Source organism: Elaeis guineensis, chromosome 1 (assembly GCF_000442705.2).
Source record: "Elaeis guineensis isolate ETL-2024a chromosome 1, EG11, whole genome shotgun sequence".
Classification (NCBI taxonomy): Eukaryota; Viridiplantae; Streptophyta; class Magnoliopsida; order Arecales; family Arecaceae; genus Elaeis; species Elaeis guineensis.
Window position 1 is genome coordinate 13,895,156 of NC_025993.2, and position 20,876 is coordinate 13,916,031.

The following is a 20,876-nucleotide window of genomic DNA, read 5'->3' on the forward strand; positions in this document are numbered from 1 at the left end:
GAACGATGATGAAGCTGATATTGTGTGCCTTGTGTTCACATTTTAATACTCGGTGGCACTTCTTGTTTCTCACTATTGCAATTCTTGTGTCAGCACTGAATTCCCTCCCTCTTATCTCTGGCTATATTGGTTCTGATTTATTTTTCATCCAACAGCTAACCTGGCAACTAAGGTTGACTATGTTCAATTGGAGGTTTTGCGAGGAAACTATTATTTTCAATCTAGCTACCAATTGATGAAACCAGGGAGACTTGGCCATATCTCTTTTATTTGGCAAAGTTTTTTTTTTTTTTTTCAAACAGCAAGTAGCACTAGAGGCTTGTGCTAAATCACATCCTTGGATGTAGTTATGCTGCTAAATTGTCGGTTTTCTTCGTTTCCAGGTGGCCAATAAGGCTTATAACCATTAGGAGCCGCATGCTGCTCCGTTGATAGTGTTTGGGAGTACTTTTGTACCCATCAAAAGTGATTTTAAATTTAAAAATAAAATTTTAGATGTTTGACTATATTTCAAAAATAATATTTGATTGTATTAAAAATATTTTAGAACATGATTTACTTAAAATTAACTTTCTTCTGTTTCCATAGATGCAGTCCTGCAAGTAAAATATCATATTCATAAAAAAATATTTTTTAAAAAAAAACAGTACACTATCCCTCGATACTCCTCATACGGTCTACTACTCCTCGACTCCTAAATGCATCCGTCTCGACACATTCACCCTTAACCTATCCAGTAATTTTTTTTTTGGATAATAACGATCATGTTTGCTCGTCCTCTCTATCCAATTTTCAACTTTTTTGGATAGCAATGATCACGGTCATCTTTCCGGTGGAGGTCACGGTCTATTCTTCTCCCACGTTCATTATTCTTTTTGATCATTTTGTCATTTAAATCAGCTTTTGAGTTTGCCAATCGAACATACAGCAAACCAATTCTACAGTTTTGAAACAGCTTTTGGATCCTGACGGCCACACAGTTGTCAATAAAAAATTATTTTATCTTGAAACGGCTTTTGACCTTAAAACATAATTTTTATCAAAAATTATTTTTTGACAAAAGTTACAGCATCCCCAAATAAATCTTTTGTCAGCTATATTGGATAATATGATTTCTGTAATCGGATCTCAGGGAGATCGATCTTGTTTTCCATCGGCCGGTTATCTCAATGGTGGGATACAAGTATTGGGATACAAGTATAGGTCTTGGGTCTTTTTATCAGTAAATATGGTGCTGAGATGCTCGTTGTCCGATTGTTGTGCCTGCTGCTATTCCAAATTCAAGAGTCTATTTGTTTAGTTCCTTGTCAGAACATTTCTATACCCTCAGTTTATCTTCTACCTCATCAGGCCTTGTTATCAATTATATTGTATGTCTGATATGTAGGTTTCTTTTGATATGGTTGGCTGTGTACACTTTGCTCCTGCTTTTGGCTTAAATTAATCTATCTCGGGAGCATGTATGTATTCTCCCAACTCCATATGTTGCTATGGGGTGGTCCCTCTGTAAAGTTTGCAAACCCTTTATATCTCTTCTTGATGTATAGCCCATCGCTCTCTTTTACCAAAGAAAAAAAAAAAAATAATAAAATAATAATAATAATTAGTAACTCGAATATGCAACTCAAAAAAATCTCTCAGCTGGGGTGTGCTGTATTCTCGTTTCTCCTTTGAATTAGCTTTTTCAAATTGTGCTATATAATATTGAAGCAAGGCATGTGTATGGTGGAATTTAGCTGATTCACTTTTCTGAGTGATCTTTCAAAGCTTAAGCTAAGCCTAGTATTAGTCCCGGCTTAGCTCGTCTTGGCTCAATACAAGCCTATGTCCCTCGCATGCCGAGAGCCCGTACCCTTTTTTTTTCCTCTCCCCTTAAACCATTATATTGAAATTACTTTTACATAACAAAAAATTTGGAAACACATCAATTTTTTTTGATGGAGCTGTACCATTATCTCTCTCTACTGTCAAAATGCTAAGAACGAGGTTTGAGTCCATCTCATGCCTCCAATTCTAAAATTACATTTGATGCATCCAAGTAATTTTAAAAAAAATTTAAATTATCTTCAAAATAAATTATCATCATTAAATTATCAGTAATTAATATTAATTATTATGTTCAATATTACAGTAAAATTATTAAAATTTGATTGACATGTTTGATATGACAATCAGATTATCGATAACGTGCAATCAAATTTTCAAAAATCTCTAGTAAAATCTATTAAAAAATTCATATACTATGATTTACACTCAACATCATTAACATTGTGGCTACCGGACAGCAATATACCTAGCCGTCGCTGGCCTCCGTCGCCACCGCCATCGATAGATGACCACAATTTTTGCCATTTTAAATTAAAATATATTCATCAAATAAATACTAATTAGTTTAATTTATATATTATAAAATATGTTTTGTGAACCTCTCATTTTTTGCTTAATGATAGGACTTTATTTATAATGCATAATTACATTTTTCTCGACGATAAATTTGTAAGTCCAGAGACTTTGACTCAGAAAGTAGCCAAGCGAAAGAAGGGACTGGAGAGGCAAGGCTATCAATTAGAGTCCAAAGTTTTGTGATATGAGAATGATCTTTTTCAAATGGTTATGGTTAGGAGTGACAAATGAAGGTTTTGATGATGAGATAAGAAGATAAAAATAGACACATTTGAGGTCAGATTAGATGATGTAGTCGAATCACTTGAAGATGAAGGAGGTGTGATCCACGAACTCACCTGAGACGTCCTCATGCCTGGCGGGCTTCTCTTTGCAGTCGACAAGTCTGGCCAGATTGCCAATGGCGGTGATTCTAGGCGGGATGTCTATGAGGACGACGGATCCAGTGCCTATCTTGGCACCCTCGCCGATGTGGACACTGTCGAGGATGGTGACGCTAGTGCCAATGAGGATGTCCTCATCAATCTTGGGTGACGGTCGCTGATGGCCTTACCGATTCCACCAAGAGTGATGTGATGGAGGATGGAGATGTTGTTGCCGACAATGGCAATCTTGCCAATGATGACCCAGTGGCATGGTCGAGGAGGTCGTGAGGTGGACGGCGGGGTGAATGTCGACGGCGAAGACGTCCACGATGCGGGATTGGAGGGTGAGGGCGAGGGGCCAATGTTGATGGAGCCAGAGGAGGTGGGTGACATGATGGGGTTGGACAGCAAGGAAGCCCTGATAGTTGAGGAGGCAACGGGAGAAGGAGGAGCAAGTGGGATCGCGGTGGTGGGCGGTGAGGAGGTTGGCGACGGTAGTGGAGCAAATGGAGGGTTGGGTGGAAAGAAAGCTGAGGGCTTCACGATAAGAAAAAAGAAGGGTTCCGTTTGATTTTTGATAAGAATAATTTTATTTAAAAATTTTATTATAAAATTATCAAAAATATGATAATCTAGATAACCACTTCTTTTTAAGATAATCTGGATTGCCTCATAGAATACAATTTAGATTGTCAAGACAATTTGAATTGATAAATATAAAGTATACCAAATGCAATAATTCAATGAATCTATTTTAAATTATCGATAATCTGGATAGATTGCCACTACCAAACGGAGCCTAACATTTTGAATTTTTTTCGAGATAACATGCATAACGCTAGTTGCATAATTTTTTTTTTTGGAAGAAGCCACACTCTTTTAAGTATCTAGTCTCCTACGGTCACTCATAGAAGACTATTTTTTTAATTTTTTGAAAAAGAGCTACTTATGTTCCACGAGAGAATGAAGCAAAACTATAGGGAAAAAAAAAAAAAAAAAAGACTTGCAACAGGTGAAAATAAAAAGGAGAAGGACCAGACATATTACAGGAGGGATGGGATGAGAGAAAGAAAGGATTGATGTGATCTGCTGGGCCCAATAATAAAGCATGAATAATGCATTCCTCAACTCTGACACGCTATCGGAGTCTCCATGAATGCTCGGGCCTTCAAGCCTCGAGGGATATCCTCAACTGGACTTGGTCTTTTTTTTTTTTGGCAATACAAGTGGACTTGGTCTTGACAAACCAGTGAGCAAATTATCAGATCAGACATATTGAGCTAGTTGCAGCTGATGTAATATTTCTTTATTAGTTTTGTCTACAGCATTTATGATAGACTAAGGCAAGAATTTCGTCGGAGGGGATGGAGATCGACTTAATGAAATTATCATGTAGACTTAGTCTACCTGATAATTTAATTTCTCCGATAAATAACGACCATCTTTGCTATCAATCCTTGACGTAACACAAGAAGCAGCTCTTATTACACCCCACATCAGGTAGACTTAGTCTGCCTGATAATTTCTCCTATAAATAGCGACCATCTTTGCTATTAACCCTTGACGTAAAACGAGAGGAAGCTCTTAACACACCACACGCCAATGGCTTCCTCTACTTCAACTTGTCCTCCTCCTCTCCTAGCTCTTGCATTCATCATCTCTTCGCTGTCTTCTTCTCTACTTTACCACAAGCAGAGAGCTGTCCTCCCTCGGCGAACGGCCTCTCTTGAAGCTTCTACGAGACCAGCTGCCCAATGTTAGAGCAGATCGTTAGGGACTACCTCAAGAAGGCCATCAGAAAGCATGCTGGTCTCGCTCCTGGCCTCCTTCGCATGCACTTCCACGACTGCTTCGTCCAGGTATGCCTTAAGTACGAGTGAAGCATGGCCATGTACAAGTTTTTGGCTCTTCCCTCATGTACGTACACGAATATGCATGGGGAATTTTGTTTTGTTTTTTTTTTGAGTTAGACACAAATATGGGACTTTGAAATTGGCAGGGGTGTGATGCATCCGTGTTGCTGGATGGGCCGGAGAAGGAGTCAGTTCCAAACCTGACACTGAGGCCATCGGCCTTCAAGGCCATCAAAGACATCCGGACTCTCACGGACCACCAATGCGGCTACAGGACTGTCTCTTGTGCCGACGTCACGGCTCTCGCTGCCCGCGATGCCGTCTACCTGGTATTGCTTCTCTCTCTCTCTCTCTCTCTCTCTCGTGGTTATTCGTTAGATCAGGTCAACCGCTGATCAGTTGGTGGGCCAGTCTAATTAAAAATGTCATCTATCTCTCTCTTTTATTCTCGAGATCCGGTCTACAATCGAACTGATAAATCATGTCTGAAAAAATAATTTCTCCTCTCTATTTTTTTCTCATCCACATACATACTTTTTTTTTTGATTAAAAAATTATATCCTATACCATAGACGCCCCAAAACAGAGCACGGCACCGATCGCAACCACTCATTTCTCTAGATTTTATTCATCGAGTACTCATCTTGATGGTTGATCTATAGAAATAAATTTCTACGATGGATGTGGTACACCATCATATGATGCATGTGGCACACCGCCATATATGTGATGCATCCATCTATCTCTCTATGGCCCATGCGGTTAGTTGCCAATAATTATCATAATAGATGTAGCTCAAACATGCTCTCAAACGGGCTCTTGTTCACCTTGCAAACAAAGAGCGTTGTGTTATGATGCCAGCTATACATATATTTCTATCTAATAGTTTTTGGTAGATCTGTGCCCACGTCAACTAGTTAGTGTTACGTGAAGAATTCAACTGAAATGCAGGTATTATTTACGTTAGGTACTCAAAAATAAATAAACAAGTTATTAGTCCATGAAGGTTTACACTATATAAATTTCTTAATTGTTTTACCAAAAAAAATAAATTTCTTAATTCCAAAACATACAACCCAAAGCAGGTTAACTCATGATTTAAAATATTTCTGTGACAACGCTAATTAGATTTCTTGTTTAAAATGGTTAAAGCACGCATGCTAGACTTCTGTAAAAGGTGGATTTTAGTATTACAGATTTAAAAATAAGAAAAGAAGAAATATGATGGAATATCTGACTATGCAAGAAAGCAAGAAAGCAAGAATTCAAAAATTTAAAATATTTTCAAGGAAGGAGAAATAGAAATAATTTTGAACCAGGAGAAATATGTGAGAAAAATTGAACTAGATGGGCTTCCCCATCCTTCTTTTTACTATAAATAAATAAATAAATAAACTAAAATCAACATCAATTACTATAATATGTAAAATTCTTTACACATATTTGCATATTGTTAAAAATTACTGAGCACCAGGTATCGGCATCTGCAAATGTTATCCTCACTATTAATAAATATAGACACCATCATTAATATTCAATCCATGAAGGAATTTCCTTGATAAATAACTCCTCTACCATTCATAGGTAAATCTTAAATTCCATAATTACTTGGAATTACTTAGAATTTCATAATAAATAATGTAGATTAAGCTAATGAAAAAAAAAATCATGCCAATATTTTGAGTAGCTAAATAGATGTATCAACATGATGAGTAAATATTTGTTACAATGATGATATCACATCAAATTTATAACAAATCAATCAGCTACAGCATTCATTGTGAGCTAAGCCCATACAATAACTTTTCTGATGCTGACTTCCGACATCTGGGGTTCCTTTTGAACTCGGCCTTGTAATTAACGACTCCAGAGCTTTTCTTGCAGTCTGGCGGGCCTCACTACCCGGTCCCCTTAGGCCGCCGTGACGGCTTCAGCTCCGCCACCAATGAAACCACCATGGCCAGCCTCCCTTCTCCCTCCTCCGACGCCAGCATCCTCCTGTGTAACTTCTCCAAGCACCACCTCGATGCCACCGACCTCGTCGCCCTCTCCGGCGGCCACACCATCGGCATCGGCCACTGCACCTCCTTCGACGACCGGCTCTTCCCCTCCCAGGATCCCATCATGGGCAAGACCTTCGCCAAATCCCTCCGCCGCACCTGTCCGGCCAAGAACACCGTCAACACCACCGTGCTCGATATCCGCTCCCCCAATACCTTCGACAATAAGTACTACGTCGATCTCATGAACCGCCAAGGCCTCTTCACCTCAGACCAGGACTTGTACACCGACTCCAGAACGCGGTCTATCGTCACCAGCTTCGCCGTGAACCAGTCTTTGTTCTTCGAGAAGTTTGCGGCGGCCATGATCAAGCTTGGGCAGCTGGATGTGCTGACGGGGAATCAGGGGGAGATCCGAGCTCAATGTTAGGCGATCATGGCGGGTGGTGGATTTGTGGTCTCTTAGAAACTGATGCTTAATTTGTTTCGTAAGGGGCTGCTGCGTATCTTTGTTTCTTGTGGCTTAATTTGGCCTTTTGTATGTCATATTTTGTGGACTGTAATGCGGCTTATTATTAATTGGACCAGGTTCTAAGGTACTACGTGCAATTCCACGGTGGATAACACGCCACGTTACCCCTTGCATGTCACCAATTCCCGACTACGCGTTATCCACCGTGCTTATGCTCCGTGGTTTGCCCTCGTCCATGCGATAATTTCTCCCGTAATGGTGGCTCGTATGTTGTGGGTAGTTGTTGTCTTATCATGTAACTGGCGGCCATGCTCACGCCATGCATGCACGGATTTTATATACATATAAATATATATAGGAAGAATTTAAAAAAAAATTATTATATATATATATATATTTATTTATTTATTGAGCTTAAATCCGGATCGGATTTAGACTGGGCATACATCAATTAGATCTGAGCATGGATTTTGATGCGCTCAATTTTCGCTAACCTAGCGGGCTCTCATGGTCGTTTGGATGTGTGCCTTTATTTAAAAAAAACCTCATTAATAGAGATGGGACTGTATTGGCACTGGAGAGCCTGTGAACCACCAATAAAAGATAATAAAAGACACTAGCCTTGGAACCACCATTTCCTCGTGGCCATTCTTTGACCTCAGTATATGTTTCCAATTGAGTAAAGATCTAAACTTGTTATTGTATCATTAATCTATCAACTTGGAGGCTAACCTGATGACCCTCGAGAAAATATTCGTTGCAATACTGGCATTAATTATGTCACCATTATAATAAATTAATAAAATATTAAAAATAAATAAAATATATAAATAGTGTGGAATATTATTCATGAAAATCGATGTAATACATGACAATCGATGAAATATAAAAATTTTCGTTGATTTGTTACAAATTTGACATGATATCACTATTGCAATGAATATTTTTTTGTGATTCTCTCCTCCTCTCTCTTCCCCGTTGGGGTGAGTTTTCCAATCTTGGATGACTTGTGGTTCATGCATGGCCACTAAAGAAAACATTTGTTTAAAGTCCGAATAGGGAAACGAAGAGAAGAGAAAGAAAAACAGAAACATGTCTGCCTCCTGCCTCAACCCGGTCTCCCTATTTGATCAATGTGAATTGATATGCTCTTTTTTCATTTTTGTCTCGCATATGCAAGAGATAATGGATGAGTTTAAGCTTGAAATTATTACATCAAATATTAAAATTAAAGTCTACCGAAAGGCTTTTAAGCTTCTCCAATTTGTGGAATTGAGAAAACAACATTCAAAATTTCTGATTTCCTAGAAAACAAAATTCAGGATCCAACATTCTTGGATATGAGGGTAAAATTATCTAAGTTATCAAAAATTAGTATCTAAAAATTATTGCATGCAAATTGTTATGATGGTGCCTGCCCTTTATCTTCGCTCCTCAATATTCATCAGAAAATACATTCAAAACCAAGACTCAATCCGAGAGTCACCATTTAAAGATTAGATGCAATATGCAAGTATCTTTACATTTTCACCATGCATCCTGTTATGTGGTTTCCTAGAGTGGAATTATTGGCCAACCATAAAAAGTTTCTAAAAAATTATGTAAGATGGTATCAATATTCTATCAATATTCTTTTCTAAGATAATAGTTTGATTATGATGGTGTACATAAGTTAAGAGAGTTCAAATCTAATACGAGAGATAATATTCACGAAAGCCTTACATGGATTAGACAATGCCCAACTCTATATTAAAAATACCCCAAAAAATAAAAGGAATCTTTGCATTATATATATATATATATATATATATATATATATATATATATATATATGCAAAATACCCAATTACATCTTTATTCTTGCCAACTTGTAATTTGCATGCTTACCCCTTAGATCAAATTCTTTTTGCATATTTGCATTTGCTGTCACCCTCTATTAGAGGGTATCATTAAATTGTCATTATACTATTGTCCTCGTAGAACCAACTTTAAGAATTAAAACTGAGGACTTGTTTAGATAACTAGGCCTAAAATCTCATGGATTTAATAAATTATACTAGTAAGATTAGAAAAAAATCAGTCCGGACTAAATTTATATTCTCAAATATCTAAAAGCCTTTAGAGTGGGCCGATCTGAATCAATGTTATAGGCCTTAAAAGAGCTAACCACCCCCTATGTTAGGTTAGCACCCTCAAGGCAACCCTATTAAAAATATCACAAATTGAAAAAAGAGTTCCTTCCCATAAATTGTCAAATGCCCAAAACTAGTAATCATACAGTCAATCATATTAATCAAAGTTCTATTCTTATCCAATATCTAGGTGGCTTTGCCTCCCATTTCAATCCACAAAAAAAAATCAAAGCTCTATCCTTTCTCTTAGCTACTTTATTAAACTTAAATGGATAATACATGAAAATTTTATGAATAATATAATTTGTTTTACAAAAATTATTAAGCTCATTGGAGGTATATTCTTCTCTTCTATCCAATTTAAGAAGTTTCTTCTTTTATTCTAATGAGATATATATATAACAGTATTTAGAGAAATCACCTAATAAAGTAATAAAATTAAGTTTCATATATCGCTACGTATTAATTCTAAACATTTAGTTTTTTTAATACCATTTTTAATAATTTTCTCGGTTGCTTAAATTGTACACTTCTTATATTTTTAATTTGTATGAATATTATATTGAGGAATCAAATATAAATTCATAATTGTCTTAATATTATGATAGTTTATTTACATGATCAAATCTGTCATACCACAAATCAGAGGACACAATATTTGTTAATAAAAGAGCTGATTTTATTACTTTCATCTTTTGTTGCATTCATTTTAAGTAATCCACCAAATACAATAATCCCTTCCAATAAAAATATGATTTTTGGTTAAAATAATTTTATTTGACTCAAATATCATTTTATAATCATCTCTTATTAATGAAGAACTACTAATAAGATTCTTCCTAACTTTTGATATATACTGCACTTTGTGAAGAGTGAGAATTTTGCCAAATATTAGCATCAAATCTACTCTTCCTCCATCTCTCACTTGTATAACACTAGAATTTTCTATCATCATAGTTTTTTCATTAAAGGCCTAATAAGTGAAGAACATGGATTTATTATATATGCCTGTACATTAGTATCTGTATTAATCCATTAGTGGATTGATATACTAAATTTATCTTAGGAGTCATTCTTTAGTGGGTAAATACCTTGAAAAAATTGATCAATTTTTTCATTGACCAACCTACCCCATGTTCTTATACTTCTCTATATGGATAACTTATTTTCTCATGATAGCATAAAGAAGAAATAAGGATAAAAGTGGTGTGGATATTATCCATCCGAATCTATTTTCATATCTAAATAAATCCGAATATAGACAGAAATTTGAGGATTTGACTAATATCCATATTCATATTCATATCATCAAAGAAAAATGGATATGGATAGATACCTATCCAATCTGTATCTGAATATCCGAATATACATATAGCTCTATATAATTTTTAATAGCACTTATTAATTTTTAAAAAAAAATATACAACTATATAGACATGTTATTAACTTACTTTATTATCTATTTAGTAATATCTTTGATTCTATAGTTATAAAAATTAATTATCTAAAATATATATATTATTATATCCATACTTCAAATATCAGAATTGTATCTATACCTGTTTAAAATAAATATAGATTTGAATTTTTGTATCCAAATGATATCCATATCCAAATGTATATTCGTCAAACAAAATAAATATGGATATGGATATGCTAGTATATCCGATCCATATCTGATTCAATTTCAGTCTTAGACTCATAATATATAGGCATAATATATATTATATTAAAGAATAATATAATATAATATAATAATATTATATATAATATTATAATATTATAATTTAATATAACATAATATATCATATGTTATTATATGATTATTATATACATAATATAATATAATATAATATAATATATAATAATATTTATATAATAAAAAATTTTGAAGAATATAGAAATATCTTAGCAAGTTATCCCAAATAGCAACGAAAAAAAATGGGTAGTGGATTTTGGAGCTAATTTCCAATATAGAAAAAAATATGGATAAATTATCCACCCATAGACCTTACCAATCTTTTCGACTCTTTAAGAGTTTATCCTTTTAATAATTATAATTTCTTGCAAAGTGCTCTAATTTACTACAAATATAATAGCATCTCTTATTTTTATTTTATTTTATTATTTTTAATTGTAGCTTAAAATTATTATATTTTTCTTAGTTTTGATTCCTTAATTTGTTATCTTTCTTTCTGTCTACTAGATTTAATTAGCTTGCATTGGAAATCATCAGACAATTTATCTTTTTCTCTATATTTTTTTTCTATTTAAGTGAAATTATCAAATCTTCGATAGTTAGAAAATCTATTTTATTTTTTAATGATAAGATAAAAGGTTTTCACTTAAGAGGTAATTTAATATTAACTGTAGTTTCTAAAAATTTTTAATCAAGACTGATTCCTTTTTGGCTCTTATTATGAACCAATGCTTCTTCTTCATGAGTTTATTTTACAAATGGTTTTTTATCAGCCATCTTATACTCTAAAAGCATAATGTATATTCTAGACCCACATTTTCCTTGTCATATTTTTATTGTAATGCATCCCATAACTCATACACTACAAGTATATAGATTTTTACGAGCATAGAGAAATACTACTAAAAGCAAGAGACAATAGTACTAATACCTCACTACAACAAATCCTCTCTATAACGACCAATTTTTATGAGCAAACTAGTTATAGCGACGAAAATTGTGACCAAACAAAGATGTGCTTAGAATTAGTATCAATTGTGAGCAAATTGATCGCTATTTTTTTAATGTAGCGACAAATATTGCTTAGTCATAATAGATAACGCTATTGCGAATAATTTATTGGTTGTTATTGATAGTTATAACTACTAAATTTATTTGGTCGCAATAGTTAATCCTATTATGAGGAACTACTGGTCACAATTTCAAACTATAGCTACAAAAATTATTGGTCGTGATAGACTAGTCTATTGCGAGGAATTTGTGGTCGCTATTTCGTATTGTAGCTACAAAACTTATTTGGTTGCAACAAATAAGACTATTGCGATGAAGTTCTTGGTTGCTATTTCTAATTGTAGCTACGAAATTTTTTTGGTTGCAAAAAAGAAGACTATTACAAGAAATTTATTAGTCGCTATTTTCAATTGTAACTACAAAAGTTATTTAGTCGCACTACTACCTAGCTTAAATCCACAACTATCTAAGATAAAGGTGGGAATTAAAACCACCATCATATGAAAAAACTTAAGGCATGTTGCATCAGGATCCGATACCACATAGTGCAGCAGGAAGAAAGAAGAAATAAAATAAAAAATATAATATAAATACGTGGATCGATCTAAAGCCGATCTCCATGAGATGTGTAAACTTCACTATGAGAGAATAAAATAAAATCAATACAAGAAGAATTCACCACTCAACCCTTGTATAAGAGTCTTCCACTAAAAAATCTCAAAATCTTCATAAACGTTCTCTGAAATCTTTGTTGAAGCTTTTTTACACCTCTAAGACATCACCAGCTTTCCAACGCAACTGACGGCTCATCAATCAGAGTTATATAGATTCTAAAAACTCCAAAACACTGTTAGACTAGGAAATAGAGTACTCCCAATCAAGCTTAGAATCATCTGTGGCCGTTCAATCATGATCGGCTCGTAACAGAGCCATCCAATCATGCAAAACAGTCTCTAATCATGCCTGATCAAACTCAAAATCAATCTCAATCATTCGATCGTGATCGACTGCGATTTGAACTGTTGGATCGTGTAAAAAACCATCTGAACCATGTGTGGATCGCGTGTTTTCGATCCACGCCAGTCCCATGGACCGCCCAGCGCTCTGTGGTCCACGATGGACTGTGCGAGCGCTGGGTTGGCCCGCGCGTGCACCCGCACTGAGCCCGCCCTTATGTTGGGCCGGCCGCGAGCGCACCCGCAAGGGACCATGCATGCGCCTATGCCGGGCCTGACGATACCACCGTCGGCCTTCGTCGGCTCATCGTCGGCTGCCGCTGCCTCATGCATTGTGCCATCCATTTCGATCTTGTTTTGTGTGTATTTTCTTCGTTTAGACTCCGATTGGATTATTTTTGGACTCGTTGGACTTCATTTTTCATCCTGAACCTTGCTGTGGGTTTAATATGGACTGAATCTCGAAACGTCAAATCTCAACAAGGTACAAGATACGAGAGCCATCAGATCAGATTTTTCTTCGCATACTCTTTGTCGAGTCTCTACCACATGTATATTGAAAATAAGGTTGCAAATGGGTCAGATTGACCCATGATCCGATCCGATCCGCATAGACCCGACCTGAACTATTTTGAAGGATCCATGGATCCGGATCGGGTTCTAAAATTGGATCCGTTTCACTTTTCGTATCGAGTCTAAATTTATTAAATTTTGACCCAACTCGGTCCGACCTGATCCGATCCGTGAAGATTTTTAGATGGATTTGGATCTTGAAATAAATGATCAGATCCAACCCAACTCGATCCCAACCCATCTTTTATCTTTCTTTGTTCCTATATATATGAATATTAATTTTGATCGAGCCTACTTTAATAACTAATGTTCTTGAAAAGATATTCTATTGATTTTTAGATCCTTATCTTTTAAAATTTTACTAAAATATTTTAAATTCGGATTAACCAAATCAGGAGCAATATTGAGAAAAATGTGATTAGACTTTTTGGGTTCTTGAGTGAAGAGTATGGGACATGGGGGTTCTAATATATAGTCTCATATATCAAGATCAAAATTTGTAGTACAAATAAAGTTTATTTATAGATCTACTTATTAATCTTGTTATTTATAACTCAGATCTGAATCGACTCAGATCCAGATCCAAACTGAATCCGTATTTCATAGATCAAGGCTGGACCCGAATGATCTGTTGGGCTAAAAAATTTGATCATAGACCCGACCCAATCCAATCCGATCTTTTGTTGGGCTGGGTTCAGATCCAATATTTGACCTGATTAAAAAATCAAGTCGGATTGGGGTCACTCATGATCTGGTCCGACTCGACCTATTCGCACCCCTAATTAGAAACTTCTGTGAGAAACCATTTCAGTATCGGTCAGCTAGCTTAATTTTTGAGCGAAATAAATAGAGTTTTAATCCCTGCACATTAATTATAAAAGAACATAAAAATTGAAACACAGCAGAACCCAAATTGCATTGCTCCAATAATAAAATTCGATATTGCATAACTGTATCCCTGTACAGTAGCAAAATTACAGTTCATTATTCAGTAAGTCAGCATGTCCAAAAATCAATTTGTATAGCATACCCTCGTTTTCTCACAGTTCTCACAAGTTCAACCTCATTAATGCTTTGTTTCATCTAAGTAATGCTATGTCTAAGCCATGTCTAAACTTCCTCTCCGTCTCCCACTTGATTGATCTATCTATTTGATCCATCTAATTAATGCACCTCATTAAAAGTCATTCTTTATTCTATTCAGCCACTCCAAGGCTCCCACCCGATTGAGTCCTTTCCACTTCTTCCCAGCAAGAAATCCAACCCTTTAAGCTTCCCTATTCAGCCATTGCTAGCTTCCACCAGACTCTTTAGACAAAAAAAATAGAAGGAAAACTAGTGAAAAATAGAGGAAAAAGTGGTGGAAAACAGTGGAAAAATAGAGGATAAACTAAAAAAATCAAAAGGTAAGACTTTTTCCCATATTGATTGATCATTTTTTTTCTTTTCCCATTTTGTTTTATTTTATTCTTCTTCTTTGGAGATCTGTGGGAAAGGAAAGCACCCGAGAGAGATTTTTGTTGGTCATTGTTTGTATTGTATCTGTGGGAAAGGAATGCACCCGAGAAAAATTTTCATTTTTCATTTTTGTTTTATCTTTTATTAAGAATGTTGGTCATTATTTGTATTATTTGCATTTGTCCCCAGGAAGACTTATAATCAGCATTCTTTGTGAACATATGTGTGAGCTCTATAGATTTCAAAACTTTTAAATATAGCATAAGAGGTCATTTAGATCTAAATTATAGTAGAATATGTAGTGTTGTTCATTATTACCATACATATCTTGGTATAATAAAATGTTGAACAATTAATTTACAATTAAAATATAATGTGCTTTCTTTTACTTGTCTTAAATAGCTTGAAAGCTCAATCTTATTAGAGCAGGCCTTCATGCATGGGAACAAAGAAGCTCATTCAATTTTTTTTTTCAGACTTTGTGACCTTCATGCTTTCATCATCTTTGGACATGAACTGAAAAAGTGTTTGAATTCTCATGCACCTCAGATTGGAGGGTCTTTATTGTTAATATGCAATATTTGTCAAATTTTACTTAACTTTGATGGCTTAACTTTGTCTTAGCTTAATTGTAAATTACTATTATAGTTTTCAAATTTAATTTATTAGTAATATTATACTTTTAAGCATATGTGCCAATCTTTTTGGACTTGATTATTCTCTTTCTCATTCATACATCTATTTTTTTATTCTAACGTTATACTTATAGTTTTATTGAAATATACTAATGCTCAGGCTTTGGACAATGCCAATGGATAAGAGTTGGATGATCTTACCAATAAATTCTTTAGAATATCGAAAAGGGGTGGATGATTTCATTGAATATGTGATCAATTTGTTGGGATTTACAAATGAATTTAGATGTCCGTGTATGCGTTGTAGAAATGGTTACTTTCATGGTGCAAGAGATGTAAAATATCATCTTCTTAAGCATGGGATTATGGTTGACTACGATAATTGGTATCACCATGGAGAGCCAATTGAGAGCATCTCAAGGCAATCGCATTATGTTCAATCAAATGTTGCGGATACGGGGGAAAGAAATGATGATGCAAATGCATAAGAGATGCTTTACAATATGCATAGAGGGGAAATGGCTGAGGGTGATCCTAATATAAATGATAGAGGTGAGAAAGATTTGAATGAAGAACCAAATACAGAAGCACAAAAATTCTATAAGTTGTTGAAAGATGCTGAGCAAAAGTTGTATCCAACATGTGATACCTATACAAAGTTGTTGTTTGTTGTTAATTTATTCCAAGTGAAGTGTTTGTATAATTTGCCTAATGCAGCATTGGATAAGATACTTATGATCTTTCAAAAGGCGCTTCCCAAACTAAATTGTTGTCCTAAAGATATAGTTGAGGCTCAAAAGCTGATTCATGATCTTGGACTTGATTATAAGAAGATTGATGCATGTGAGAATGATTGTGTATTGTTTCATGGTGAACTTGAAACTGCTGATAAGTGTCCAGTTTGCAACTCATCTCGTTGGATTAAAAGTGAAGGTGATGGTGTTGTAGAGTCTAATATTGAAAACTGTCGAGCAAAGAAGAGGTCAAAAAAGATATTGCACTATTTTTCTTTAAAACCAAGGTTACAAAGGTTATTTATGTCCCAAAAAATGGCTATACATATGAGATGGCACAAGGATAGTCGAAAAGAAGTGAACGGGCTATTATCTCATCCGGCTGATAGTATGGCCTGAAAGATATTTGATGCAAGACATCCAAAATTTGCATTAGACTCGCGCAATGTTAGATTGGGACTTGCTAGTGATAGTTTTAATCTATTTGGAATGTTAAGTTCTACTTGGAGTTGTTGGCCTGTGATTCTCATTCCTTATAATCTACCACCCTGGTTATGCTTGAAACAATCCTCATTCATAATGTCAATTCTTATTCCTAAAAAAAATCTTCTGGACAGGACATTGATGTTTATTTACAACCTCTTATTGAAGAGCTTAGAGAATTATGGGATGTTGGTGTTAATACCTAGGATGCATCTATTGGTAAAAATTTTTTATTTTGGACTGTAATTTTATGGACTATTAATGATTTTTTTGCTTATGGGATGTTATCTGGTTAGAGCACTAAAGGAGCAAAGGTATGTCTAGTTTGTGCTAAGGACACTTGCTCTATCCGATTGAAATATGGGAGAAAAGAATGTTTTATAGAATATTTTAGATTCTTACCTAATGGTCACCCTTTGCGCAAAAAAATGAGTCGATTGCCCCATTTGAAGAAATTTGTCAATCCACCACATCCATTGTCTGGAGAAGAGGTGTTACAACAGTTTTAAAATTTTAAGCAAGTTACTTTTAGAAAGACTACTCGAAAAAGAAAAAGGGATGAATATGATAGATCACATAATTGGAGGAAGCAGAGTATTTTCTTCCAACTTCCTTATTGGAGCACTTTATTGATACGTCACAACTTAGATGTGATGCATATTCAAAAAAATATTTGTGAAAGTATTGTGGAGACATTATTGGAGATAAAAGGAAAGAACAAAGATGGTCTAAATGCTCGTTTAGACTTGGTTGAATTAGGTATAATGAGAGAATTACAACCTAGTTCATCAGGGGAGTTACCTTCTGGTAAATGGCATTTAAGCTTGGAGAAAAAAGGACAACTATGTAGATTTTTGAATGACATTAAAATGCCAGATAATTATGCCTCTAATATCTCATGGTATGTGAATCTTCAAGATGAAACTCTCAGTAATCTTAAAAGTCATGATTGTCCTCTACTTCTAGAGCGCCTTCTTCCTTTGACTATGAAGGGAGTAGTGGCAGACACAGCATATGGGCCACTTGTGCAATTATGTTTATACTTTTCTAAATTATGCTTTAAGGAGTTACAAGTAGAGGATTTGGAGAAGCTTGAAAAGTAAATTTCTATTATTTTATCCAAATTAGAAGAAAATTTCCTCCATCATTTTTTGTTGTGATGTTACACCTACCTGTTCACTTGGCAACAGAAGCCAAAATTGCAGGCCCTGTGGAGTACAGGTGGATGTATTTTATAGAAAGATAATATATTGTATAATATAGTTTATTTGATATTTAAAGTTGATTTTATATAAAAGTAATATACAGCTGGATTTTATTTTGTAGATTTCTTAGAACATTAAAGAAGTATGTACGCAACAAGTCCAAACCCGAGGGATCTATTGCTGAAGGATATATTGCAGAAGAGTGTATGATATTTTGTACAAGATAATTAGATGAAATGGAGGAGAGAGCAACAACCATTGATAGAAACTGTGATGGAAATAACTCAATTTCTTATGAGGGATTGGATATCTTTAATAAACCTGATCGGTTTTCTCGTGATGATGAGAGCAGTGAATTAAAATATTGGACTCCAAATGAACGAAAAGGGGCTCACTTTTTTGTGCTTCAAAATTGTGAGCAGGTTCAGCCTTTTGAAAGATAACTATACCATTTGACAAGTATATAGGTACCATATTTTCTTTAGTTATTTAAAGTAGATTCTAACATAATATGTTTAACATAGTGAGTACACAACAACATTGGAAAGTCAGAGATTACATGCTCGTGAGATCCGTAACAAATACAAGAAAGAGTTCTCAACATGGTTCAAGCGACGTGTAAGTCTTTAATATGCTATAACTTATTTAAACTTATAAATGCATAGAATTATAGTATCTCATATTGAATTATATTTCAGGTTATTGATTTGCAACTTGAAGGAGATATACGTGCAACTGATCAATTGGTTTCACTATCATGGTCACCTAATTGTTTTGTCAGATACCATAAGCAATACCGTGTCAATGGATTCATCTTTCACACAAAAGATTATGATCAGCTTCACACCACACAAAACTATGGTGTCACAGTTCAAGGAGATGAAGTGTCAGGTGGCCTTGATTACTATGATGTAATAGATCAAATAGTGGAGCTAACTTATGCGAGTACATATCGCGTAATTTTATTTAAATGCTCTTGGTATGATGTCATCCCACGAAATAGGCACCATGTTGATGAGTATGGGATACTGAGCTTAGACACATCTCACCAGCAATATAGAGATGATCCATATGCTCTACCATCTCAAGTACAACAAGGATATTATGTATCTGACAATAAGAAGAAGAAGTGGTCAATTGTCATTAGAAACAAGTCTAGAAATATTTTTTCTGTTCATAGTTCAATTGATGTTCCCAACATTGATAAAACAACTAATGAACCTTATCAAGAGAATGAGCTTGAAAGCAACACTATAATTTTTTTTCTTGAGAGCGAACAACAATGGGTTGATATTGGTATTTCATCGGGTGACCAAGTTGAGACTGGACAATTTGATGTTGAAATGGTTGGTCAGACACATGTTGGAGCTATTGATGATAATGAGGTAGCCGATGACAATGAGGTTGAATCTGATATCAATAGTGACGAGAACTTAGAATACATGGATGACATTCAAACTGCAAATACTATTCTATAATATATTATAATAATATTATATAATATAATATAATAATATTATAATAATATTATAATTTAATATAACATAATATATTATATTTTATTATATGATTATTATATATATAATATAATATATAATAATATTTATATAATAAAAAAATTTGAAAAATATAAAAATATCTTAGCAACTTATCCCAAATAGCAATGGAAAAAAAAATGGGTAGTGGATACCGGAGCTAATTTTCAATATAGAAAAGAATATGGATAAATTATCCACCCATAGACCTTACCAATCTTTTCGGCTCATTAAGAGCTTATCCTTTTAATAGTTACAATTTCTTGCAAAGTGCTCTAATTTACTACAAATATAATAGCATCTCTTATTTTTATTTTATTTTATTATTTTTTAATTGTAACTTAAAATTATTATATTTTTCTTATTTTTGATTCCTCAATTTGTTATCTTTCTTTTTGTCTACTGGATTTAATTAGCTAGCATTGGAAATCATCAGACAATTTATCTTTTTCTCTATATTTGCTTTCTATTTAAGTGAAATTATCAAATCTTTCATAGATAGAAAATCAGTTTTATTTTTTAATGATAAACTAAAAGGTTTTCACTTAAGAGGTAATTTAATATTAACTGCAGTTTCTAAAAATTTTTAATCAAGATTGATTCCTTTTTGGCTCTTATTATGAACCAATGCTTCTTCTTCATGAGTTTGTTTTACGAATGATTTTTTATCAGCCATCTTATACTCTAAAAGCATAATGTATATTCTAGACCCATATTTTCCTTGTCATATTTTTATTGTAATGCATCCCATAACTCATACACTGCAAGTATATAGATTTTTACGAGCACAGAGAAATACTACTAAAAGCAAGAGACAATAGTACTAATACCTTCAACAGAAATACATGGGATGATTGAATTTATGCATGTTCGTGCATGTAAATAGGAAACATATCATATGCTGGATGGGACGTTCGGCAATGATCGGATGAGAGTGAGCATGATGAGGAGGCTAGGTGGATTAGAAACTCTTGGATTTTTTAAAAAAAATATAGAGAATATCAAGATGTTATGATTTATTGACTTGTTCTATCTTAATAAAACAATATATACTCCTCTGATAATTTTTTTGAAATTAAATGCTAGTTTGCGTAGAGAGATCGTGATGTTTCACTAGCCATTTAGCTAAAGACTTATAGTAACTTATTAGCGGTGCAAATTTATTATATGCTACTATAAAAACTATCCTATATATGCCTCAATTATACATTAGATCATCAACTCTATCAAAGGATTATAAAATGCTGGATAGAGTCTAAATTAGAAGCATTTTTCATATATGTCAATAAAAAGTTGTCGCTGTTCCATAAAATAGTATACTGATGTATAATATAAGTGGTACAAAATATATTATAAAGAGTA

At 34.2% G+C, this 20,876-nt stretch overlaps 1 protein-coding gene and 1 pseudogene across 1 annotated transcript; one reads left to right on the forward strand and one right to left on the reverse strand.

Annotated features, from left to right (window-relative positions):
* Window positions 1-2,685: 2,685 nt before the first annotated feature.
* On the reverse strand, window positions 2,686-4,426 carry LOC105038088 (serine acetyltransferase 5-like; annotated as a pseudogene).
* On the forward strand, window positions 4,357-7,220 carry LOC140855713 (cationic peroxidase SPC4-like). The gene is made up of 3 exons (XM_073252204.1): window positions 4,357-4,627; window positions 4,768-5,004; window positions 6,479-7,220. Exons 1-3 carry the CDS (start codon window positions 4,523-4,525, stop codon window positions 7,049-7,051), a joined length of 915 nt encoding a protein of 304 aa, XP_073108305.1. The 5' UTR covers window positions 4,357-4,522; the 3' UTR covers window positions 7,052-7,220.
* Window positions 7,221-20,876: the final 13,656 nt, after the last annotated feature.